Source organism: Mustelus asterias, chromosome 14 (assembly GCF_964213995.1).
Source record: "Mustelus asterias chromosome 14, sMusAst1.hap1.1, whole genome shotgun sequence".
Lineage (NCBI taxonomy): Eukaryota > Metazoa > Chordata > Chondrichthyes > Carcharhiniformes > Triakidae > Mustelus > Mustelus asterias.
The window spans coordinates 41,393,495-41,421,155 of NC_135814.1; the positions used below are offsets into that span (position 1 = coordinate 41,393,495).

The following is a 27,661-nucleotide window of genomic DNA, read 5'->3' on the forward strand; positions in this document are numbered from 1 at the left end:
GAAAAAGGGGCTTAGGAGAGCTAGGAGGGGACATGAGAAGTCCTTGGCGGGTCGGATCAAGGAAAACCCCAAGGCTTTTTACTCTTATGTGAGGAATAAAAGAATGACCAGGGTGAGGTTAGGGCCGGTCAAGGACAGTAGTGGGAACTTGTGTATGGAGTCAGTAGAGATAGGCGAGGTGATGAATGAATACTTTTCTTCAGTGTTCACCAAGGAGAGGGGCCATGTTTTTGAGGAAGAGAAGGTGTTACAGGCTAATAGGCTGGAGGAAATAGATGTTCGGAGGGAGGATGTCTTGGCAGTTTTGAATAAACTGAAGGTCGATAAGTCCCCTGGGCCTGATGAAATGTATCCTAGGATTCTTTGGGAGGCAAGGGATGAGATTGCAGAGCCTTTGGCGTTGATCTTTGGGTCCTCGCTGTCCACGGGGATGGTGCCAGAGGACTGGAGAATGGCGAATGTTGTTCCTCTGTTTAAGAAAGGGAATAGAAATGACCCTGGTAATTATAGACCGGTTAGTCTTACTTCGGTGGTTGGTAAATTGATGGAAAGGGTCCTTAGGGATGGGATTTACGACCATTTAGAAAGATGCGGATTAATCCGAGATAGTCAGCACGGATTCGTGAAGGGCAAGTCGTGCCTCACAAATTTGATAGAATTTTTTGAGGAGGTAACTAAGTGTGTTGATGAAGGTAGGGCAGTTGATGTCATATACATGGATTTTAGTAAGGCGTTTGATAAGGTCCCCCATGGTCGGCTTATGATGAAAGTGAGGAGGTGTGGGATAGAGGGAAAGTTGGCCGATTGGATAGGTAACTGGCTGTCTGACCGAAGACAGAGGGTGGTGGTCGATGGAAAATTTTCGGATTGGAGGCAGGTTGCTAGCGGTGTGCCGCAGGGATCAGTGCTTGGTCCTCTGCTCTTTGTGATTTTTATTAATGACTTAGAGGAGGGGGCTGAAGGGTGGATCAGTAAATTTGCTGATGACACCAAGATTGGTGGAGTAGTGGATGAGGTGGAGGGCTGTTGTAGGCTGCAAAGAGACATAGATAGGATGCAAAGCTGGGCTGAAAAATGGCAAATGGAGTTTAACCCTGATAAATGTGAGGTGATTCATTTTGGTAGGACAAATTTAAATGTGGATTACAGGGTCAAAGGTAGGGTTCTGAAGACTGTGGAGGAACAGAGAGATCTTGGGGTCCATATCCACAGATCTCTAAAGGTTGCCAGTCAAGTGGATAGAGCTGTGAAGAAGGCCTATAGTGTGTTAGCTTTTATTAACAGGGGGTTGGAGTTTAAGAGCCGTGGGGTTATGCTGCAACTGTACAGGACCTTGGTGAGACCACATTTGGAATATTGTGTGCAGTTCTGGTCACCTCACTATAGGAAGGATGTGGAAGCGCTGGAAGGAGTGCAGAGGAGATTTACCAGGATGCTGCCTGGTTTGGAGGGTAGGTCCTATGAGGAAAGGTTGAGGGAGCTAGGGCTGTTCTCTCTGGAGCGGAGGAGGCTGAGGGGAGACTTAATAGAGGTGTATAAAATGATGAAGGGGATAGATAGAGTGAACGTTCAAAGACTATTTCCTCGGGTGGATGGAGCTATTACAAGGGGGCATAACTATAGGGTTCGTGGTGGGAGATACAGGACGGATATCAGAGGTAGGTTCTTTACGCAGAGAGTGGTTGGGGTGTGGAATGGACTGCCTGCAGTGATAGTGGAGTCAGACACTTTAGAAACATTTAAGTGGTTATTGGATAGGCACATGGAGCACACCAGGATGATGGGGAGTGGGATAGCTTGATCTTGGTTTCAGATAAAGCTCGGCACAACATCGTGGGCCGAAGGGCCTGTTCTGTGCTGTACTGTTCTATGTTCTATGTTCTAAAAGCTAAAATCAAACACGGGTCCCTGGCGCTGTAATGTCACAGTGCTAACAACTGTGCCACTCTGCTGCCTTTACACCCAGGTGTCTAAAAAGGAAAGCTGTCCTAACCTGTCATGTCATGAGTTTAAACTTTTCTTTTGGGCCAGCAAACTTAATTAAATCCTGCTGTCATATTTTGTGATTTTGTTTTTTAAACCAGTCAGCCTTTCAGACTCATGATCTTCATCCATTTTATTCTATGAAATGTGTTTTAAATAGCCTAAATTTTCCATCTTTAGACCTAACCCTAGCATTTAGTTTGAAAATTCTTGTGACAGCAAGTACAGAAATGGAAATCCCTTGCTGGTATATGAAACGTCTACATTTTGTGGAAAAATGCAGTTGTGTTGTTACAAGTTGTATAGCTTTCAAGATGAGCAGAAAAAAATATGTGGCATGCAATTTCCTTGGCTTTTGCGCCCCTAAATGGGCTGAATAATGGCAAAAAAATAAAAGGAAATCGGGCAGTGAGGCCTCAGTGTTCCCACACCAGTAGCTTCCTCCCATCACCAGCTGCTCCATGACAATTGGGCAAATGCAAACCATTGTATTTATCTGCCTTTTACTGTTCATTGTCACCATCAAGAGGTTCTTGGATGTAGTCCATGGATGGTCTGCTGATGCACTGCTTGTGGGGGGTTTAGAACTTCTTTGTAAGCTCAGAGACAAGTTCTGTGTAATTGTATGAGATTTTTGGGTGTAAGTACAGAACTTTATGTAAAAATAAAATTCATTTTTTTTCTCCAAGTGCCATAATGAGTATCAGAATCTAACATGTTTAACCCAGAATGCTTGTATTGTACTTTGCCTTCTCCCTGCCAAGCATTCCTGACATTTTTTTTTTCTTTTCTCAACCAGTTTTTTCCAGAACACATGGTGTCTAGCTCCAGTGAGACAAATGGAAGTTTAAGTCATTCTCAGTTAATACAGGTGCGGCAATATTTTTGTACAAACATCATTTCTAAAATTAACAGATGGAAAGTGTTATTTTATTGTTCTGTAGTAAATAATAAAAACATACTGGGGCCAGTTACCCACCCCACTGCTAGCACCTTGGGACATGGGGAAGATGGAACAAACCTAAATTGCATTCTGCTTTACCTTGTGTGAACCGGCTCATATTTGCACACTCTGGTCATTAGCCTGTACACGCACACTGCACATTAGGCCTGCCTCTTGACCAACCTAGAGTCAGAGGTTTACAGCATGGAAACAAGCCCTTTGGCTCAACTTGTCCATGCTGCCCTTTTTTTTTTTTTTGAACCCATAAGCTAATCCCGATTGCCCAATATAAAAAGAGATGGAGTGTGGGAATTGCAACTATTGCACTCCCCAGAACCCTGCAACAGTTGTAATGGTCACCAGCTTCATGGGGTTGTGACTGATGTTCAGAAGTAACAGCCAAAGACCTTTCAGTGCTGACCTGTGTTCTACTAAAGGAAAATTCTTGGTGTTCTGAACCTTGCTGTCTCATCATCAATTCTTGGCAAGCAAGCACGAGGTCCGAGTTACATTCCCATGTGCCTCTTCAAACGGTCAGTGGGAGTGGAAAAAGAGGCTAAGGGCTTGCTACACCACCCTCCCCCCCCCCCCCCCCCCCTCACTCTGTAGTGTGCCTAATGTTTGCTGTACCTTCTCTCAATGTTGATAACAATGGAATCTGAGATCCTAATGTTTGTCACTAAAGCTTTAGGAAGACAGTGAGTATTGGAGAAAAAAGTTGGAAATTATGTTTGCTCTCCAGCATGACAATGGGGTAATTGTTATGGCAGAGGAAAATGAAGCCGGTAACACTTTGGTCTAGTAGGTCTGGTGATGAATGGTTGCAATCAGTTGTACATTAGATGCACAAGTTTGTGATCTTTGGACTCCGGGAGTGAAGATGTGACTGTCTTCTCAGGGGTTGGGGGGTTCTGCATCATAGTTGTGATGCAGAAGTATTATGGCAAATGGAAGACCAAAGACTATACAGTTGTAAGTTTGAAATTGAAATGATAAGTGACTTTGGGTTAATGCACAGGAACGTGGGGATGTAAGGACGCGGAGAGATGAATGGAGAGAGATTGAGGAGCATGACCAAAAACATGGGGGTAGAAGACATGGGGTACAGTAAAGATGAGAGGGTGGCTGTGAGTATAGGGCAGAGAGTTTATATAGAGGAAGAGGTTACGCAGAATCAGATGAAAAGGGGGCAAGTGGAGTTGAGATGATTATCAAGGATGAGGCATTGCTCAGTGCAGAGACTGAGGGAAGAAAATAAAAAGAATATCTTGGTGAGAAACTCTGGGTGGGACTTGAGGGTGTGGCAGACCATGAGTATGTTGGAGAAGCGCTAAATTAGGGGTCCTTGGGGGTGGAATTTACGACCATTTAGAAAGATGCGGATTAATCCGGGATAGTCAGCACGGATTCGTGAAGGGCAAGTCGTGCCTCACAAATTTGATTGAATTTTTTGAGGAGGTAACTAAGTGTGTTGATGAAGGTAGGGCAGTTGATGTCATATACATGGATTTTAGTAAGGCGTTTGATAAGGTCCCCCATGGTCGGCTTATGATGAAAGTGAGGAGGTGTGGGATAGAGGGAAAGTTGGCTGATTGGATAGGTAACTGGCTATCTGATTGAAGACAGAGGGTGGTGGTGGATGGAAAATTTTCGGACTGGAGGCAGGTTGTTAGCGGAGTGCCACAGGGATCAGTGCTTGGTCCTCTGCTCTTTGTGATTTTTATTAATGACTTAGAGGAGGGGGCTGAAGGGTGGATCAGTAAATTTGCTGATGACACCAAGATTGGTGGAGTAGTGGATGAGATGGAGGGCTGTTGTAGACTGCAAAGAGACACAGATAGGATGCAAAGCTGGGCTGAAAAATGGCAAATGGAGTTTAACCCTGATAAATGTGAGGTGATTCATTTTGGTAGGACTAATTTAAATGTGGATTACAGGGTTAAAGGTAGGGTTCTGAAGACTGTGGAGGAACAGAGAGATCTTGGGGCCAATATCCACAGATCTCTAAAGGTTGCCACTCAAGTGGATAGAGCTGTGAAGAAGGCCTATAGTGTTTTAGCTTTTATTAACAGGGGGTTGGAGTTTAAGAGCCGTGGGGTTATGCTGCAACTGTACAGGAGCTTGGTGAGACCACATTTGGAATATTGTGTGCAGTTCTGGTCACCTCACTATAAGAAGGATGTGGAAGCACTGGAAAGAGTGCAGAGGAGATTTACCAGGATGCTGCCTGGTTTGGAGGGGAGATCTTATGAGGAAAGGTTGAGGGAGCTAGGGCTGTTCTCTCTGGAGCGGAGGAGGCTGAGGGGAGACTTAATAGAGGTTTATAAAATGATGAAGGGGATAGATAGAGTGAACGTTCAAAGACTATTTCCTCGGGTGGATGGAGCTATTACAAGGGGGCATAACTATAGGGTTCATGGTGGGAGATATAGGAAGGATATCAGAGGTAGGTTCTTTACGCAGAGAGTGGTTGGGGTGTGGAATAGACTGCCTGCAGTGATAGTGGAGTCAGACACTTTAGGAACATTTAAGCGGTTATTGGATAGGCACATGGAGCACATCAGGATGATAGGGAGTGGGATAGCTTGATCTTGGTTTCAGATAAAGCTCAGCACAACATCGTGGGCCGAAGGGCCTGTTCTGTGCTGTACTGTTCTATGTTCTATAAATTGAGGAGGAATTAGATAATTGGGAGAATTATGTGATTTTGTGACTAGGGGCCACCCTTTTTGTATTTGAGTGTCGCTGGATGGATGTTAGTGAGATTAGACCCCAATAAATGTGCCTGTTGCGATGGGAAAGAGGTTGCTGAGATGAACCCTCAGTGGATGTCCCGCGTGGATAAGTTATTCGGAGAGCATTGTGGAAATTTGGCATTACTGCTCATAAGTAAAGAATAACTGGTGCCTCAGATATCCGCAAAACAGAGGCTGGTCTTTGATCAAGGGAAATTGAATCCTATGCTAGCAGGAACTACTTGGTAAGAAGACAGAAATTCTGATTGTATAGGGTAGGGATGGGAAGTTTGAGTGGAGGGCAGAAAGTACTGGAGAGAAGAGAAATGAAAGGCTGCATTATTGGGATACAGAGAGAAAGACTTGGAAGGGCCAGGAGGAAAAAAGTAAAGTGGTGGTGGATGCATCGATATAATTGGGTTTTTTTTTTGAAGTGGCAGTAATTGACTTGGAGCAATGTCCCAGTTCAACCATTGTTATGCAGTGTAATTTTGAGAGACTATGTACTGGTGACCCCAAGGCTCAACACGTCAAGATGATTAAATTAGAGGGGATAAGTAAAATTTTATGTTAATCTTCTTTCTTTGCCTCAACCTTAAATGTTGAAATTTGTGTTTTTAGAATTTCCTGAATTCAAGCATGTGTCCTGAGATTCATGGCTACCTTCATGCCAGAGAGCAGGGAAGGAAGACATGGAAGAAATGTTACTTTGTCTTGAGAAGATCTGGGTTATACTTTTCTACGAAAGGCACATCTAAGGTAAAGTGTCATTGTTCGACTGATAGCAGGTTTTTAAAAAATGTTTGCACAATTTTTATTAGTCATAATTTATTATATGGAGACTAGATACTGATGAAACAAGACCCATAACTTCTAAGGCGCCAGGGCAGTGTACCTCGGGGGTACACCAAAGCACACCAACCCTCCCCTTCCCCCAGAAGGTTCTCAGGATTGCAGGCAACTCCAATCCCCTGCTGACTGCTCTTCCCCACCCTTTGACTACACCCCACCACCCTGCCCACTTATCTTCTCCCTGGTTTGTTTTGGGGCCACTGCTGTTTGTCATTTTTATTAATGACCTGGATGAGGGCATAGAAGGATGGATTAGTAAATTTGCGCATGACACTAAAGTCGGTGGAGTTGTAGACAGTGCGGAGGGAAGTGGCAGGTTACAGAGGGACATAGATAACCTGCAGAGCTGGGCTGAGAGGTGGCAAATGGAGTTTAATGCGGAAAAGTGTGAGGTGATTCACTTTGGAAGGAGTAACAGGAATACAGAGTACTGGGCTAATGGTAAGATACTTGGTAGTGTGGATGAACAGAGGGATCTGGGTGTTCATGTGCATAGATCCCTGAAAGTTGGCACCCAGGTTAATAGGGTTGTTAAGAAGGCGTACGGTGTGTTAACTTTTATTGGTAGAGGGATTGAGTTTCGGAGCCAGGAGGTCATGCTGCAACTGTACAAAACTCTGGTGCGGCCGCACTTGGAGTATTGCGTATTGTATTATAGGAAAGATGTGGAAGCATTGGAAAGGGCGCAGAGGAGATTTACCAGGATGTTGCCTGGTATGGTGGGAAGATCGCATGAGGTAAGGCTGAGGGACTTGAGGTTGTTTTCGTTAGAGAGAAGGTGGTTAAGAGGTGACTTAATAGAGGCATACAAGTTGATCAGAGGATTAGATAGGGTGGATAGTGAGAGCCTTTTTCCTCGGATGGTGATGGCTAACACGAGGGGACATAGCTTTAAATTGAGGGGTGAGAGATATAGGACAGATGTTAGAGGTAGGTTCTTTACTCAGAGAGTAGTAAGGGCATGGAATGCCCTGCCTGCAGCAGTAGTGGACTCGTCAACATTAAGAGCATTCAAATGGTTATTGGATAAACATGTGGATGATATTGGAATAGTGTAGATTAGAGGGGCTTTAGATTGGTTTCACTGGTCGGCGCAACATCGAGGGCCGAAGGGCCTGCACTGCGCTGTAATGTTCTATGGTTGCTCAATGTGATTGGACCTTTAAACTTGCTTTATGGCAGCCAGTGCCGTAAAAGAAGGGCATGTCCTCTATACCTCTGACGCTGCAGGCCTAGACAGAAGGCTGTGAGAAGTTCCTGTGGTACGCAGATCTCACGTGCCCTGAATCAGAAGGTCCAGGTGAGATAGGAATGGCTGGTTTTCCAGGTAAGGAGCTATGAGTCGTGTGGTAATCGGACTCATTTGCCACTCCACCAGAAGTTGTGGGCCAAAAATTATAACCAATGTAATTTTTAACTCTTAGACTGCCAGCCTCTTTTGGGAATTTCAGGATTTATTACCTGGCCACTGTCCTGAACTTGTCCTCATGCACATTAATCCCAAAACAAGCATAATTGTAATAGCAGAGTTATGTAGATGTTAGTAACAGCTTTGCTATTGTAATAGTAAGCAGACGTAACTTTTGTTTGCTACTGCTCATCCACTTTATCTACTCCCTTTCCAGCTTCATTGTTTTCGCGCCATTTTATTTCTAGTGCATTTTTAAGCAGACTGACTTTTCCTCTACATCTGATGTTTCAATATACATTTTTGAATTACAACCTGTAAAATTTTGACTTCTCACTGGCTTATTCCCAACTCCAAGGGCTGTTATTAGTTGTTGCAAGACCCTTTCTGTTGACTTTTCATGGTTCTGGAATGTAAATATTTAACATGTTCACGTTGTAAGGGAAACCAGGTCAATTTTTTGGATGCAGTTTTCCAGCATTGTGGGGAGATTTGATGTCGGTGTACACATCATGTCAGGTTTAGATAAAGTGGACAAAGAAAAGCTGTTCCCATTAGCACGTAGTACAAGGACAAGTGGAGACTGAGTTTAAGTTTTGAGAAAAAGAGGCAGGTGGAATGTGAGGAAGAATTTTTTTTAACGCAATATGTGGTAATTATCTGGAACTCTCCATCTGTGAAGGTGGTGGAAGCAATGATGGTGACCGATTTTTGAAAGGAGAGTGGATGGATGTGAGCAAATAAACTTGCAGGGGACTGGGACTGACTGGATTGCTGTACAGAGAGCCTGCTGTGTTATAATAACCCTATAGCTGGAATTTTCTGATGTCTCATCATTGGACCAGGTGCCGCTGGCACTTACAATTTGATCCCTAATGGAATGTTATCTTGTGCTGGTTGTCTAATTAACTGTTGGTGGGAGAGGGTGGGGGTAATCAGTCTCGCAAGGAACTCCGACAGTGAGGCAGCGATTGCACCTCTGGGTGCTGGAGCCCTGTTTCATTGGCCGCTGGCACTCTTTGAATCTGGCTGCTGCCTGCACTGGAGTCACAGAACTCTGTTCAGCCCTGCTGGTCGAAGCAGGTGTTCTTAAGGCTGAAGGAAGAAGGTGTTTGTTTTGCGCATGACAGAAAGAAGATCTCAGATGGCCCCATGATTCAGTGATGATTCCTTGCAAGTTCTCCTCTGGACTCCTCCGGAAAGCACAGTAAGAAGTCTCACAACACCAGGTTAAAGTCCAACAGGTTTATTTGGTAGCAAATACCATAAGCTTTCGGAGCAATGCTCCTTCGTCAGATGGAGTGGTCTCTGTTCTCAAACAGGGCACAGACACAGAAATCAAATTACAGAATACTGATTAGAATGCAAATCTCTACAGCCAGCCAGGTCTTAAATGCACAGACAATGTGGGTGGAGGGAGACCTGTTGGACTTTAACCTGGTGTTGTTAGACTTCTTACTGTGCTTACCCCAGTCCAACGCCGGCATCTCCACATCATGACTCCTCCGGAAAGGCAGAGGTCCTCTTTTCCCAGGGACAGGAGGAGAAGACTTCCTTAACTAACAAAGCAAGCTATTGAGATGTCCAGAGAACCATGCTGTAGTGTCACAAGTGCAAGAATGAAATTTGTTCTCCAAAGGGAGTATCCCATACCATTCCTCAATCCATTAGGGTTTTAGAAATGGCAATGTCTGAAGGTGTGCTCATTGGGGAAGACAAACCCCACCTGGTCAGTGGCAATGGAGTCAGGCTGCAGTATCATTTGGAAGAGGAATAGATTCATTGGTGACCCTTGGAAGGTCACATCAGAGTGACCATAGACCAGCACCCCCAAAATTAACAGCTGGATTGCCAGCCGCTCGACATTGTACCTGTCATTGTTCGACAACTAACATTGTTCACCTTTGTTCCTGCAGGAACAGAGAGCCCACAATGCCAAAGAAAGTAACTAAACTGGCAGTGTGCCATTTCAGGCCATCATCATTCCCACTAAAGAGGATTGGCAGTGCAACATGGCAGATGCTCCATTGAGGAACTTGAGGCAGGAGTGTGGGTGCAAGAGGGTGAGAAGCCTCAGGACGGGTACAAAGGGAGCTTTGACCAAACGCCAGGGATGGCACATCCACTGGATCATCCACTATGCATGCATTAATCTGAATGCCAGCTGTCTCTGGAGGCACATATTCAGGAGGACAAAACCCTTTTGATCTTTCTGTTTTCTCAGGTCAGCCTCAAGAACAGAGTTGCTGTTAATCAAATTGAGGTTAATGAGTATGATAAAGCCATTACAGAGACATGGTTACAAGGAGATCAAAACTGGGAACTAAATATTCAGGGGTATGTGACTTTTCGTGAGGACAGGCAGGATAGAAAGATTGGTGGGATAGCTTTGTTAGGATGAGATGGAATAAGTACGATTGCAGTAAATGATGTTGGTTCGGAAGATGTCGAATCCATATGGGTGAAGGTAAGAAATAACGAGATAATTGTGGGAATAACCTATAGGCCCCTAACAGTAGCAGGACGGACAATAAACCAGGGGCGGATAAGGGCATGTAAAACAGGCAATATTTTAATCTTCATGAAGGCTGGGATAATCAAATGAGCAGAGGTAGCCATGAGGAAGAATTTCTAAGAGTGTATTTGGGACAGTTTTCTAGAATAAATTGTGGATCCATTCAGGGATCAGACTACTTTGGATTTGGTAATGTGTAATGAGCAGGCAGGTTCAATAAACAATGAGTAAAGATCCCCTAGGAAGCAGTGACCATGGTAGAATTTAACATTCAGCTTGAGAGTGAGAAACTTGGGTCAGAAACAACTGTGCTACAGTCAAATAAGGGTAATTATACAGGAATGAAGGCAAAGTTGAATGGAGTGGACTGAGAAAGGAATTTAGCAGGAAAGACGGTTGTTCCGCAATGGCAGATGTTCCTGAAGATAGTTCATGACTCACAACAAAGATATATCCCAGTGAGAAAGAAGGATTCTAGGAAGGGAATAAATTAACCATGGAAGTTAAGGATAGTGTTAAACTGAAAGAAAAAACATGATGTGGCAAAGATTAGTGGTAAGCCAGTGGATTGGGAAAGTTTTAAAAACCAACAAAAGATGACCAAAATAAGAATAAAAAGGGAGAAGATAAAGGATGAGGGTAAACTAACAGGTAATATAAAAATGGACAGCAAGCGCTTCTTTAAATATAGTAAAATGAAGAGGGGCCAAAGCAAACATTGACCCCTGAGGGAATGAGATTGGGGTAATAATAATGGGGAATCGGGAAGTGACAGAGGAGTTAAACAAATACTTTGCATCAGTCTGTACAGTGGAAGACACTAATCATGTTCCAAAAATACGAAATAATCAAAGGGCAAAAGGGGGGGTGGGGAAGAGAGGAGGGAAGGAAATAAATACAATAACCATCACCTAGGGAAACTAATGGGGCTAAAGGCTGATAAATCCCCTGGACCTGATGGATTGCATCCCAGGATATTAACAGATGTAGCTACAGAGATAGTGGATGCAATGGTAGTAATCTTCCAAGAATCCTTAAATTCTGGAAAAGTCTGAGGATTGGAAAACTGCCAATGTAACACCTTTTACTCAAAAAGGAGTCAAAAAACAAAAACAGGCCAGTCAACTTAACGCTGTCATTGGGAAAATATTAAGAGTCCATTATAAAGGATGTTATAGCACAGCATTTAGAAATGCATAACATAATTAAGCAGAGTCAGCGTGGTTTCATGAGGGGGAAATCATGCCTGACAAATTTGAGAATTATTTGAGGTGGTAAAGAGGAACCAGTAGATGTTGTTGCGACCAAATCAGAAGCTTCAAGATACTTTATAGTCCAGACCCCAACTTTTTTTGATTTTGGAATTGGGGTGAGCATAAGATGTTTCGCTCCAGGTTTGATTCGATTGACCCACTAGGAAGCTTTTATTAAAATAAACTTCATTTAACAACTAAAATATGGCAAAAAGAATTAGCATAACTTTTATCAATTGAAATACATGACAAGGTATAGTTCTTAACAGCTGGCTATCTCTATAGTTCCAATGTAAGCAATATCCCGAAAGGCATACATCCTCCTTCAAAATCAGATAGCACAAAAAGCAGATATGCTCATGAGTGCTATGTTTCCAGCCTTTTAACCCCTCTAGACAGATACAGAAAGACACCTATCTTCTGACTCCGATACAGCAACCTCCAGAGATAAAGGAATTAGTTCCTGGCAGATCCCAGTCTCCAAAACCAAAGACAGAAGGAGACATAGCAACTGAGCTTATTTCTCTGTGTAAGACTAGTCCTACCCAGTCACATGACTTTTCCTGTCTATTGCCCTAATCAAGCCCAACTGTGAAAGAACCCCAGGGGAAAACATGAAAATAACATTGCATTAGCTCAGATGAAAACAAGCATTCCAGCATTTAAGATCAATTATGCTGCTGCAGGAGCTGCTGGATAAAGACAAAGCGGCACCAGTTAATAGAACTGACTGCTAAAACAAATCCTGCATAAGAAACATTACACAAATACATTTCTTAAAGGCAGTGTTTCATCACAAAAATATTCTTGGATTTGAAAAAAGCTTTCGATAGGGTACTGCATAAGAGCCCATGGTGTTGGGAGTAATATATTAGCATAAAGAGTTAGCTAACTGATAGAAAACAGAGTTGAAAAAAGAATGCATTTTCAGAGTGGCAATCTGTAACTAGTGGAGTGTCACAGGGATCCATGCTGCGGCCACAATTATTAACAATATATATTAATGACTTGGATGAGGACAGTGAATGTACCATTGCCACGTTTGTGGATGACACAAAAATAGGAGTGAAGGCAAGTGGTGAGGATGACGGAATCTATGGAGAGGTATATACAAATTAGGTGAGGGGACAAAACTTGGCGAATGGAATATAATGTAGGAAAATGTAAAGTAATGCACTTTGGACGGAAGAATAAAGGAGCTGTGTAATTTATAAATGGAGGAAAGCTGCAGCACAGAGGGATTTGGGGGTCCTCGTGCATAAATCACAAAGCTAGCATTACAAATTTAGCAGGTAATGGGGAAAACGGATGGAATGTTGGCCTTTATTCCAAAGTGAATGGAGTATAAATATAGTGAAGCCTTACTAAAATTATACAAGGCACTGGTTAAACCACACCTGGAACAGTGTTGGTGCCCTTAACTAAGGAAAGAAATTCTGGCCTTGGAGGCAGTCCACAGAAGGTTCATTAGGCTGATCCCGGGTATGGAGGAGTTTTCTTATGAGGAGAGATTAAGTCGGTTGGGCCTGTACTCATTGGAGTTTGGAAGAATGAAAGGCAACCTTATTGAGACACATAGGATTCTCAGGGGCTTGACAGGATAGATGCTGTTAGGATGTTTCCTCTTGTGGGAGGTTCTAGGACCAGGGGGCATGATCTCAGAATGAGGGGTCGCCTTTTTCAAAAAAAAGAGATGAGGCGGAATTTCTTCTCTCAGTAGGGTGGTGAATCTGGAATTCATGCCACAGAAAGCTGTCGAGGCTGGGTCATTAAGCGTATTCAAGATGGACAGATTTTTAATCAGTAAGGGAATCCAGGGTTATGCGGATAAAGCAAGAAAGTGGAGTTGAGGATTATATCAAATTAGCCATGATATCAGTGAATGGCAGAGCAGACATGATGGACCTCACGACCTACTTCTGTTCCCATGTCTTATGGTCTGTCTTCAGGGTACAGTCGTCCACTTCTGAGGAGGGGTCATCACAGGGTGCACTGCCACCTCATTGCTCACACCTTCCACCAACACAGATACACTCATGTCAGTGCTTATTTATTCACTCTTCAATTTGGGGTCACCAATTTGTTGAGAACACTACACTCGCTTGAGCAGCTGCTGAGACAGGCAAGGCCACTGACACTCCGAGGACAGTAGGAGGAGAGGCACAAAGTGAGCTGCAGGCTGCTGACCTTCTGGAGTTATCTGTAAGGTGGCAGATGCTGGATGTACAGCATGAGGTGCGTGAAGATCAGGTGGAGATTCCAGAGGGAACGTGCACCCTGGCTTGAACAGTGGAGGAGACCATCCAGGCCATGAGTGTTGCCATTTCTCTCTTCTTCCACGTGCATGGCCTCATTCTCAAGTGATTGGCAACCCTTTCAGAGAGTCAGAACCAATAGGCCAGTCAGTGGCTGCTGGAGATGGAATTTGGATCTGAAACCACCACCATAACCATGAGTTTTGTGCAGTGAGAGGCGAATGAGGCAGAATTCCCAGCCTCTGACCTGTTCTTGTAGCCACAGCATTTATATGGCTGGTCTTAAGTGTCTGACCAGTGTTAATCCCCAGGATGTTGATGGTGGGTGATTTCCCATTTGAATATCAAGGGAAAATGGTTAGGTTCCCTCTTATTGGAGATGGTCATTGCCTGCCACTTGTATGGCATGTATGTTACATGCCACTTAAAAACACATAGAACATAGAACATTACAGCGCAGCACAGGCCCTTCGGCCCTCGATGTTGCGCCGACCAGTGAAACCAATCTAAAGCCCATCTAACCTACACTATTCCAATATCATCCATATGTTTATCCAATGACCATTTAAATGCCCTTAATGTTGGTGAGTCCACTACTGTTGCAGGCAGGGCATTCCACGCCCTATGACACGCCCATGCCTGAATGTTGTCTAGCTCTTGCTGCATATGGATATGAACTGGTTCAATATTTGAGTCGCAGTTCGTACTGCACACTGCAATCATCGGAAAACATGTTCATTTCTGACCTTGTGATGGTGACGTTTAAGATGATTCTTCCCAGGCACTACAGAGGAACTCCTGTAGCTATATCCTAGGCCCAAAATGATCAACCTCCAGCAATCACAACCATCTTCCTTTGTGCTGGGTATGACTCCAACCACTCAAGTGGTTGATTCCCATTGGCTTGAATTTTGGCAGAGCCTATGGATGCCCCAATCGACCAAATGCTGCGTTGATGTTGAGGGCAGTCACTCTCGACACCTATGGAATTCCATTACTTTGTCCATGTTTGGACTAAGGTCCAGAGCTAAGCGGCCCTGGTGGAACCCCAACTGAGCTTTGGTGAGCAGATTTTTGCTGTAAGTGTCACTTGGTAGCACTGTTGATGACACCTTCCATCACTTTGATTGAGAGTAGAGTGATGGAGTGGTAATTGGTCAGATCAGATTTGTTCCACTTTTTGTGGGCAGAACATTCCTGGACAGTTTTCCACATTGTCAGCTTGATGCCAGTGTTGTCGCTATACCAGCTTAGTACATAGAACAGTACAGCACAGTACAGGCCCTTCGGCCCACGATGTTGTGCCAAACCTTTGCCGAAACCAAGATCAAGCTATCCCACCCCCCTATCATTCTAGTGTGCTCCATGTGCCTATCCAATAACTGCTTGAAAGTTCCTAAAGTGTCTGACTCCACTATCACAGCAGACAGTCCATTCCACACCCCAACCACTCTGAGTAAAGAACCTACCCCGTACATCCCTCCTATATCTTCCACCACGAACCCTATAGTTATGCCTGCCTAGTAACAGCTACATCCACCCGAGGAAATAGTCTCTGAACGTCCACTCTATCTATCCCCCTTAGTAGTTAAGATAGTAGGTTTGGAAGCTGTACATGTTATCATTGGCTGCATATTATCAATAGCAGGCTCCACTGTTAGCCACATGCTGTTAATGGTAAGTGGTAATGCTGCTGTCATCCATATCTTTGCTTATTACTAGTGTCCACACCCTGACACCACAAAATGGATTTTCTTTTGAAAAAAATTATAATGCAGTTCTTTGGTTACAGCAGATTAGTAGTTATTAAATTCAAGTCCCAGAGGTGCCAGGATTGTGTGGCTAATTCTGTGTCACAAAATCACCATTTTTATTTTTGAAGTGGATAGAATCATAGAGTCCCTACAATGCAGGAGGAGGCTATTCGGCCCATCTAGCCTGCACCCAAAACAATCCCACCCCGGCCCAATCCCTGTAACCCCGTGTATTTACCCGGCTAATCTCCCTGATACTAAGGGACAATTTAGCATGGCCAATCAACCTAACCTACACACCTTTTGGACTGTGGGAGGAAACTGGAGCACCCACAGGAAACTCACAGACATGGGAAGAACATGTAGACACCCCACCCCCCCCACCCCCCCCACCCCCCCCACCACCCCCCCCCCCCCCCACCCCCCCACACCCCCCCCCCCACACCCCCCCCCCACACCCCCCCCCCACACCCCCCCCCCCACACCCCCCCCCCCCCCCACCCCCCCCCCCACCACCCCCCCCCCACCACCCCCCCCCCCACCCCCCCACACCCCCCCCCCCACCCCCCCACACCCCCCCCCCCCCACACCCCCCCCCCCCCACACCCCCCCCCCCCCACACCCCCCCCCCCCCCCACACACCCCCCCCCCACACACACACACACAGTCACCCAAGGTCGGAATTGAACCCAGGTCCTGGCGCTGAGAGGCAGCAGTGCTAACCATTATGCTGTCTGTTAAATCATTTCAGATCATCAAGCAATTAACAGAATTTAATAACTTGATTTTAGATAATAGTGGTTTATAATTTGACACAGGGTTTTATTGCAGGATTGTCAAAGTTAAAACCATTTTTCAAAAGGAAAGAAATTTGGGTGTAGCTGAAAGGAACCTGAAAATCATTGCCTCTCTGGGATTGAAGTCCTGCACTATCACAGTAAAAGGTCCAAACTGGGCAGATCCTGTTTTGTGCCAAATTGAGCCAGCCAATTGGAGTGTAAAAGATGTTGCATAAATAGAGGCTCCAGCATGACCCAAGATTGTATCAGTGACTCCCACCACCATTTGGAACAAGACGGTTCTGTTCCAAATCTGTTAATAAGATTAGCTTTGCTGGTTGGCCACATTTCTGAACAAAAACAGATGAACTGCTGTTTGTTCTGTGTTCATTTGAGATTTACAAAATATGACTCTGTATTTTATACATTAAAACAATTGTAGCTATTGCTTGTAAAAGCTGAACTATTTGATCACTTCAATCTAGCACCACACTATATGCCATGTAAAAATCAAAATGTAGTGCAGATATTTTTTTTCAAGTTCTTCTTGGAACTAGCCAGGTAAATTTGTATTAAAATGGTATCTGCTGTTTCAAATGAGAAAGCATGACCTAATTTCTAATGAAAAAAAATTCAGGGCTTGAGCAAAATAGTTTGCAGTTTGAACATAGAACATAGAACAGTACAGCACAGAACAGGCCCTTCGGCCCACGATGTTGTGCCGAGCTTTATCTGAAACCAAGATCAAGCTATCCCACTCCCTATCATCCTGGTGTGCTCCATGTGCCTATCCAATAACCGCTTAAATGTTTCTAAAGTGTCTGACTCCACTATCACTGCAGGCAGTCCATTCCACACCCCAACCACTCTCTGCGTAAAGAACCTACCTCTGATATCCGTCCTGTATCTCCCACCACGAACCCTATAGTTATGCCCCCTTGTAATAGCTCCATCCACCCGAGGAAATAGTCATTGAACGTTCACTCTATCTATCCCCTTCATCATTGTATACACCTCTATTAAGTCTCCCCTCAGCCTCCTCCGCTCCAGAGAGAATAGCCCTAGCTCCCTCAACCTTTCCTCATATGACCTACCCTCCAAACCAGGCAGCATCCTGGTAAATCTCCTCTGCACTCCTTCCAGCGCTTCCACATCCTTCCTATAGTGAGGTGACCAGAACTGCACACAATATTCCAAATGTGGTCTCACCAAGGTCCTGTACGTTGCAGCATAACCCCACGGCTCTTAAACTCCAACCCCCTGTTAATAAAAGCTAACACACTACAGGCCTTCTTCACAGCTCTATCCACTTGAGTGGCAACCTTTAGAGATCTGTGGATATGGACCCCAAGATCTCTCTGTTCCTCCACAGTCTTCAGAACCCTACCTTTGACCCTGTAATCCACATTTAAATTTGTCCTACCAAAATGAATCACCTCACATTTATCAGGGTTAAACTCCATTTGCCATTTTTCAGCCCAGCTTTGCATCCTATCTATGTCTCTTTGCAGCCTACAACAGCCCTCCACCTCATCCACTACTCCACCAATCTTGGTGTCATCAGCAAATTTACTGATCCACCCTTCAGCCCCCTCCTCTAAGTCATTAATAAAAATCACAAAGAGCAGAGGACCCAGCACTGATCCCTGCGGCACACCGCTAGCAACCTGCCTCCAATCCGAAAATTTTCCATCGACCACCACCCTCTGTCTTCGGTCAGACAGCCAGTTGCCTATCCAATCGGCCAACTTTCCCTCTATCCCACACCTCCTCACTTTCATCATAAGCCGACCATGGGGGACCTTATCAAACGCCTTACTAAAATCCATGTATATGACATCAACTGCCCTACCTTCATCAACACACTTAGTTACCTCCTCAAAAAATTCTATCAAATTTGTGAGGCACGACTTGCCCTTCACGAATCCGTGCTGACTATCTCGGATTAATCCGCATCTTTCTAAATGGTCGTAAATCCCATCCCTAAGGACCCTTTCCATCAATTTACCAACCACCGAAGTAAGACTAACCGGTCTATAATTACCAGGGTCATTTCTATTCCCTTTCTTAAACAGAGGAACAACATTCGCCATTCTCCAGTCCTCTGGCACCATCCCCGTGGACAGCGAGGACCCAAAGATCAACGCCAAAGGCTCTGCAATCTCATCCCTTGCCTCCCAAAGAATCCTAGGATACATTTCATCAGGCCCAGGGGACTTATCGACCTTCAGTTTATTCAAAACTGCCAAGACATCCTCCCTCCGAACATCTATTTCCTCCAGCCTATTAGCCTGTAACACCTTCTCTTCCTCAAAAACATGGCCCCTCTCCTTGGTGAACACTGAAGAAAAGTATTCATTCATCACCTCGCCTATCTCTACTGACTCCATACACAAGTTCCCACTACTGTCCTTGACCGGCCCTAACCTCACCCTGGTCATTCTTTTATTCCTCACATAAGAGTAAAAAGCCTTGGGGTTTTCCTTGATCCGACCCGCCAAGGACTTCTCATGTCCCCTCCTAGCTCTCCTAAGCCCCTTTTTCAGCTCATTCCTTGCTAACTTGTAACCCTTAATCGAGTCATCTGAACCTTGTTTCCTCATCCCTACATAAGCTTCCCTCTTCCTTTTCACAAGACATTCCACCTCTTTTGTGAACCATGGTTCCCTCACTCGGCCATTTCCTCCCTGCCTGACAGGAACATACCTATCAAGGACATCCAGTATTTGTTCCTTGAAAAAATTCCACTTTTCATTAGTTCCTTTCTCTGACAGTTTCTGTTCCCAACTTATGCCCCCTAATTCTTGCCTAATCGCATCATAATTACCCCTCCCCCAATTGTAAACCTTGCCCTGCCGTACGGCCCTATCCCTCTCCATTGCAATAACAAAAGACACCGAATTGTGGTCACTATCTCCAAATTGCTCTCCCACAACCAAATCTAACACTTGGCCCGGTTCATTTCCCAGTACCAAATCCAATGTGGCCTCACCTCTAGTCGGCCCATCCACATATTGTGTCAGGAAACCCTCCCGCACACTGCACAAAAACTGCCCCATCCAAACTATTTGACCTACAAAGGTTCCAATCAATATTTGGAAAGTTAAAGTCCCCCATGACAACTACCCTGTGACCCCCACACATATCCATAATCTGCTTAGCAATTTCTTCCTCCACATCTCTATTACTATTTGGGGGCCTATAGTAAACTCCTAGCAACGTGACCGCTCCTTTCCTATTTCTAACTTCAGCCCATATTACCTCAGTGTGCAGATCCCCCATGAAGTGCCTTTCCGCAGCCGTTAAACTATCCTTGATTAACAATGCCACTCCTCCACCTCTTTTACCAGCTTCCCTACACTTAGTGAAACATCTATACCCCGGAACGTCCAACAACCATTCCTGTCCTTGTTCTACCCACGTCTCCGTAATGGCCACAACATCGTAGTCCCAAGTACCAATCCACGCCCCAAGTTCATCTACCTTGTTCCGGATGCTCCTTGCATTGAAGTAGACACACTTCAACCCACCTTCCTGTCTACCAGTACCCACCCTTGACCCTGATACCTTCCCCAATGCCTCACCACCCTCACTGACTTCTGGACTACAACTCCCTTTCCCACTCCCCTGACAAATTAGTTTAAACCCCCCTGAAGAGCCGTAACAAATTTCCCTCCGAGGATATTGGTGCCCCTCTGGTTCAGGTGCACCCCGTCCTGTTTGTACAGGTCCCACCTTCCCCAGAACGTGTTCCAATTATCCACGTATCTGAAACCCTCCCTCCTACACCATCCCTGCAACCACATATTTAACTGCACTCTCTCCCTGTTCCTCAACTCGCTATCACGTGGTACCGGCAACGTACCAGAGATGACCACATGTTTCGTCTTGGCTCTCAGCTTCCAGCCCAGCTCCAGAAATTCCTGCTTTAAATCCCCGTCCCTTCTCTTACCTATGTCATGTGTACCAATGTGCACCACGACTTGTGACTGTTTCCCCTCCCCCTTCAGAATCTGGAAAACACGGTCTGAGACATCACGGACCTTGGCATCCGGTAGGCAACATACCATCCGTGAGTCTCTTTTGCTGCCACAGAACCTCCTATCTATCCCTCTAACTAACGAGTCCCCAATAACTATCGCCCTCCCGCTCTCCCCCTTTCCCTCCCGAGCCACAGAGACGGACACAGTGCTGGAGATCCTCTCACTGCGGCTCCCCACTGGTATGTCATCCCCCTCAACCGTATCCAAAGCGGAATACTTGTTGCTAAGGGGAACGACCACTGGGGATCCCTGCACGGACTGCTTCCTCCCAGCCCCTCTCACCGTCACCCATCTGTTTTCAATCCTCGGAGTAACTGTATTCCTAAAGCTTGTGTCTATGGCCATCTCTGCGTCCCTGATGATCCTAAGTTCATCCAACTCCAGCTCCAGTTCCCTAACACGGTTTTGGAGGAGCTGCAGATGGGTGCACTTCCCACAGGTGTAATCAGTAGGGACACTGTCGTCGTCCCTCACCTCAAACATAGTGCAAGAGGAACATTGCACTGCCTGCACACCCATCCCCTCTAGATACCTTGCCAGTACCAGGTAGAAAGTGCAAAAATGAATTCAAACTCACCCCTACTCGCCCTTTCTGCCTAAGCCCCGTGAGCCAAAGTCTTATAGCTCACACTCTGCTTCCCACACACTACACTGCCCACTCCCGACGCTGCCCGCTGTATACTGCAGCCTACCTTTTATACTTCACGCGCTTAAAAAACCCTTCCCAGACTCCTTTGTTGCCCACTTCTAGTTTTCACTTTAAACTTGGAAAAACTGCTGTTAAAGTAAAGGCCAAAAAAATACACACACTAGCTGACTAATTAAATAAATAAACAATTCAATTAATCCAATTAATCTCTTACCAGCACTGCTGCTTTTCAATCACCCCTCTCAGCTTGCTCCAGTGGTAAATGTTCAGCCTCAAGTCCTCTAAATCCCAAGGGTTTTTACGACTCCTGTCCTCAGCTGTTTGAACAGCAATGCCTTTGGATTTTGTGGTCAGCTGTGACATAAAGGTGCTTGCTGCTGATCTCAAACAAAACTGCCCACAAAGATCTGGTATCAAAGCAAAATATTGTGGATGCTGGAGATCTGAAATAAACGTAGAAGGTGCTAGAAAAACTCAGCATGTCTGGCAGCATCTGTGGAGAGAGAAAGAGTTCATGTTTTGAGTCCAAGATGAGTCATATTAGACTATTTATTATCTCTGGGCGGAATTCTCCGAAGACCCTACCGGCAGGGGAGGTCCAAACATCAGTTTCACGTCGGCGTGAATTTCCCACAGGATCTTCTGCTGGTGCCCGCTGTGGCATCTTGGAAAGGCTGCTGGAAGCTGATTTGAAACTGATTTGCATCCCGCTAATGGAATGCAGATGAAGGCTCAACCAAATTCTTTCTACCAATCTGATTCTACGCTACGGCCACTGGTGAACAAAGTATAGCACAGGAACAGGCCCTTCAGCACTCCAAGTCTGTGCCGATCATGATGCACTAACTGAACTAAAGAAAAAATCTTACTGCCCTTACTCGGTCCGCATCCCTCTATTCCCTCCTTATTTGTGTACCCATCCAGATGCCTCTTAGATGTTGCTAATGTGCCTGCTTCCACCACCTCTGGCAGTGCGTTCCAAGCACCCACCACTCTCTGCATGAAAAACATCCCCCACACATCTCCCTTAAACTTTTTCCCCCTCCTGTGCCCCCTTGTAATTGACACTTCCACCCTTGGGAAAAGCCTTTCTCTATCCACCCTGCCTATGTCTCTTGTAATTTTGTGGACCTCTATCCGGTCTCCTTTCAGGCTCCATCTTTCCAGTGAAAACAATTCTGGTTTATTCAACCTCTTCTCATAGCCAGCACCCTCGAGACCAGGCAACATCCTGGTGAACCTTGTTTGCACTCTCTCCAAAGCTTCCATGTCCTTCTGGTAGTGTGGTGACCAGAACTGCATGCAATACTCCAAATGCAACCTAACCAAGGTTTTATATAGCTGCAACATTATTTCCCAACTCCTGTACTCAGTGCCCCTGCTGATGAAGGCAAGCATGCCATATGCTTTCTTAATCACATTGGCCATCTGTGTTGCCACTTTTAGGGAACTGTGGACCTGCACACCCAGATTCCTCTATGTTAGTGTTCCTAAGGGTTCTGCCATTTACAGTATAATTCACACCTAAATTTGATCCTCCAAAATGTATCACCTCACATTCGTCCGGATTAAACTCCATTTGTCATTTGTGACCAAGTCTCCGATTTATCTATATCCTGTTATAGCCTCTGACAATCCCTGGCACTATCACCAACTCTACCAATCTTCGTGTCATTCACAAACTTAATAATCAGACCCCCCACATTTTCCACCGGATCATTTATATATACAAATAATAGGGGTCCCAGCACTGATCCTTGTCTAAAGCACATCTGAAACAACATTACATGCAGAAGTCATCTGAACAATGCCTGGGGCAGCTGCCTCTGGAACTCAGAATGGAGAAGTGTAACAAATGAGGTTGGGGTCAGACCATTATGTCATGGTTTCCCGCTTGCATCTGCAGCAAGAAGCACATCACGTCCCCATCCCTAGTGTAGGACTTAGTCGCAGTTGGGAGAATTTCGCCCTCTGTTTTTCTCTCTCCACAGATGCTGCCAGACCTGCTGAGTTTTACCAACACTTCCTGGTTTTGTTTCAGAAAGACCTGGTGATCTCTGCGGCACGGACTTTCCCTTCCCAATGTTAATTTGAATCTGGCTCTGGGTCAAGGAGATCTCCAGGCATCCAGCAACAGTGATGTCATCAAGCAGGAAACAAATCTCCAATCACATTGGTTGTTTGTGAAATTACTTCAGTCAGGAGGTTAAATGTCCTGAGAATCCTTCACTTTTTAACTAAATTATATAGATAGCCGAATAGTGCAGAAGAGGGCCATTTGACCCATCAAGTCTGCACCAACTCCAACAGCATCCCGTCCAGGCCCTATCCCTGTAACCCCACGTATTTACCCCACTAATCCCCCTAACCTACACATCTTGGGACACTAAGGGGCAATTTAGCATAGCCAATCCACCGAACCTGCATATCTTTGGAGTGTGGGAGGAAACCAGAGCACCCAGAGGAAACCTACGCAGACACAGGGAGAATGTGCAAACTCCACACACATAGTAATCCAAGGCTGAAATTGAACCCAGGTCCACAGCACTGAGGCATCAGTGCCACTGTGCCGTCCTAACTCTTTGCGACATACACATAGTATTAAGGTATAAACTGAGATAAATTTTTAAAAATTAGAAGTGTGTTAAATGTTTTTATCAATTGGAGAAATTTGTCAGAACTAATATAAAATTTGTCAGAGCTAATGTAAAAGGCCTAAAAGGTAGGGATATGTTCGGCACAACTTGTGGGGCCGAAGGGCCTGTTTTGTGCTGTAGTTTTTTCTATGTTTCTAAAATTAGTTTTTTGTGGTCAGAGCTGCTTTTCAGTGCTAAATGCCAACTTAACATGCCATTTAAAAACATAGTTGCACCTTATTCAACAAGCTGTGACTTTTTGAGGGTTTTTACAGTGTGACTGTGTAAAACTGCTAGTTCATGTCAGTTCAGTGCTTTCTAATTTGGTGCCAGCTGGGGTATGTTTAACAGTGCACTGTATGGAGAAGCATTGAATCACTGACAGCATCTTCTGGATCATGCAGATCTGTGATGTTGCTGGACGGCTGACTACGTGCGATTGTGCACTAGTCAGCTCATTACCTAAGCATCCATGCAGAGCATGGCAAATCTCGTGGTAGGGGCGGGCAACAAGTCGCCATCCCTGCCACTCCCTCAGGACATAGGTCTAGGTGCTATATTTATAGGACACACGGACAGGCTGTACTGACTTTACACCTTTGCCTGGCCACTGCCCCATTTTTTTCCCCCCTGCTAACCCCTCCTTGGTCATCCTCCATGCAGTCTGCACTGTACCTGGTCTCCAGCATTGGTTGGAAGGGAACGCTGTAGCGGCAAGTCACCATTAACCATCTCGTCAAGTGCACACTAGATATTTGCAGTTGTAAAAGTGAACATTCTAATTTCTTGCTGGCGGACAACCTAATTTGCCGGAGGAGTTTATCCCAAAGTGGTGGCCTTTTGATGACTTGCTAATGCATGCAAGAGCGCTTTCTGACATCATTCATCGGCAAGCCCAACCTGCCTTTAAAGTACTGAGAACATAATTGCTAAAGCTCATCCTGCCATTTGGAAACTGATTTTTGGCCTCGTGCCAAATTAAAATCCCCCACCCGTCAAGCTTCCTGCTGCTGACAAGAATCGAAGATTCCATATTCTGAGTGAAGAAATTCCACCTCATTTCGGTCCTAGATAACCTACCTCTTATTCTGAGACTGTGGGAGGAATTCTTCCAATCAGCCTGTGGTGGGTTTGGTGGTGGGAGTGTGTGGTGAATCTGGCAGGAGCCAAAAAGTCAGACAACCACTGACATAAGTTCCTGTTGCAATCCTCCCAATGGCGGTGGGTTAATGGAGGGTTACTCTTCCCATTGGCAGATGCCGTTAATGTCATTTGCATCTCTCAAATGCCCATTAAAACAGCCACCCGCTCATATCCCATCAAGACTTTCAATCTTGTGGGAATTTACGTCAGTGTCAAAGCCACTAATGAGTGGCTTGCACAAGACAGTCCTCAGTTCGCTGGAGACTTCGGGGTGACGCAGCAACATTCTGCCGTAGTGCTGCACTGGCTCCTCATGCGCTGTACACCACTCTGCCAGGGCAGGCCGGTTCCTGGCCTCCAACTCCAACACAGCACCGTGCTGCTGGACCCATAGACCCTCCTGAGTTACCAGATCGGATCAGTACTGTGCCTAGGGTTGGGGAGTACAAGGGGTCTCCTTCCCCCGGTACCATCCAGCGGTGTTTATCTGAACAGGACTGTACGGCGGCACTCACGGATAAAGTGTGACCAAGAGATTGGAACATAGAATCATAGAATCCTACAGTGCAAAAGGAGGCCAAGCGGCCCATTGAGTCTGCACCAACCACAATCCCACCCAGGCCCATCCCTATAACCCCATGCATTTATCCTAGCTGGTCCCTCTGACACTAAGGGGCAATTTAGCATAGCCAATCCACCTAACCCACACATCTTTGGACTGAGAGGAAACTAGAGCACCCGGACAAAACCCACGCAGTCACGGAGAACAGACAGTGACCCAAACCAGGAATCGAACCCGGGTCCCTGGCACTGAGGCAGCAGTGCTAACCACTGTGCCCCATTCCTACATGGCAGTAGGAATGTGTATAGGATGGCATGGACTCTGGGAACAGCATTGCAACAGTCCAGTGTGGGGGTATGAAAGGTAAAAATGACTATCCGTAGTAGTGAAAGCTAGGTAGTGATGGCATCAGGTAATCTTGATGAGGTTAAAATAAATGCCTTTGACTGTATAGTGGGGATAAAGCTCTTAAGGGTTGTGCATCATTGGCTTTAGCTTTTGGTGTGTACAGGACAGGGGATTTTAAGCAAAGTTTTTGATGGAACCAAACTGTGTGCCTCAGTTTTATCATCATGAATAGCACAGCGCTGGTAGCTGAGAAATGATGGTGAGTTTAAGTAGACTAATACAAGCTGACTGCATGTTTTGTCTGGCAGAATATAAAAGTAATTCAAACACTGAATGGAATATCTGCATCTAATCTGAATGCATTAAACAGAAACCGTTTTCTCTACAAGTAGAATCCTGGTGGTTAAAAGTAATTGAAAATTATTCATTTATAGCACAAAGCCATTTTGAAGCCATTTTACCTATCTCGACTGTCACAAAAAGCTATCTACTTGGTCCATTTTGTGCCTTTTCCCCATATCCTGTTAAATATCGAATATCCTCCTTCACAACCTATTCTGAATTTTGTCTCCACCCTTTACTGTTATAGCATTCTAAACAGCCTTCTGCATTTAAAAAATATTCCCTCCCCTTTCTTCATTCCTTTTTTAAAAATGTTTTCACAGAATGTAGGCATCGTTGGCTAGGCCAGCATTAGTTCCCCAGTCCTGGTTCTCCTTGAGAAGGTGGTGTGAACTGCCTCCTTGGACTATCTAGTGCAGGTACACCCACAGTGCTGTTAGGAAGGGTGTTCCAGGATTTTGACTCAGCGACAGTGAAGGAATGGTGAAAGATTTCCAAGTCAGGAATGTCTGTGGCTTGGAGGAGATCTTGCAGGTGGTGGTGTTCCTATGCATTTGATGCCCTTTTATTCCTTCTAAACAATACTAAATTTATGCAATGGCTACTGGAATGAGTAATAAAAGAAAAAAATATTTTGAGGGAAACTGATCTGTCAGACCAAATTATCGATGTATACATTCCCTATTCACTTATTTACACAATGGATAATGCTCAAACACTGAATATGCTGTAATCTACTTGTATCTTACTGAGAACATTGATTATAATCTTTTTGAAAGATGATTTGTTGAAAGCTGTGTATTGGACTATTTAATAGAAAGTTGGTTTGATGTTGATGCTAAGTGATGATGCATCGTGTTTTGATATGGACCCAAGGCCTTAAGCAGTGAGGTTATGTGTATAGTGTGCTCTCCAGTATTATCGATTGCCAGTTTGAATCATCTTGCACCATCAGCCATGGCAACGGAATTATTAAATATTAAAGATTAAATTCTCATGAGACCATTGTTGAGGCCAGTGGATAGCCATCGGTTAGATCTTTGATGATGAGAAATATTCAAAGGAGCAGTTACGAGTGATTCAAATCTCTGGAGGATTAGATGTAAACTGCTGGGGAAAATGCTGAAGAATAATTGCTCTTGCGTGCAAGGCTTTTAAAGTTGCAAAACATTCCTAAGCACAAAAGCGTGAGTTTATGAGTGGCATACCTCAGTTTCACAAGAGTATGCCACCCTTTCAACTTTGATTTCAAATGTGACAACTTCTGTAAATGTCAAGGAGAGCTGTTAATTCTAAATTTGAGCACTATAACGATTTATAGTGCAGTGTTAATTTTTTTTGTACTTTTTTACCTTCTAATCAATTGGTAGTTACTTTTATACATTTGATTGAGAGGCATAGACAGGGTGGATAGTCAGAGGCTTTTTCCCAGGGTGGAAGTACCAATTACAAGGGGGCACA

At 44.9% G+C, this 27,661-nt stretch overlaps 1 protein-coding gene across 4 annotated transcripts in view; it reads left to right on the forward strand.

Moving 5' to 3' along the window:
* The window catches only part of grb14 (growth factor receptor-bound protein 14), a 170,147-nt gene that overhangs the window by 103,774 nt on the left and 38,712 nt on the right, over nt 1–27,661 (forward strand). For all 4 annotated transcript variants that reach the window (XM_078228243.1, XM_078228242.1, XM_078228241.1 and 1 more), the window contains 2 exons: nt 2,783–2,854; nt 6,283–6,420. In XM_078228243.1, the coding sequence (XP_078084369.1) occupies nt 2,783–2,854; nt 6,283–6,420 (210 nt within the window). The remainder of the gene's footprint in view (nt 1–2,782; nt 2,855–6,282; nt 6,421–27,661) is intronic.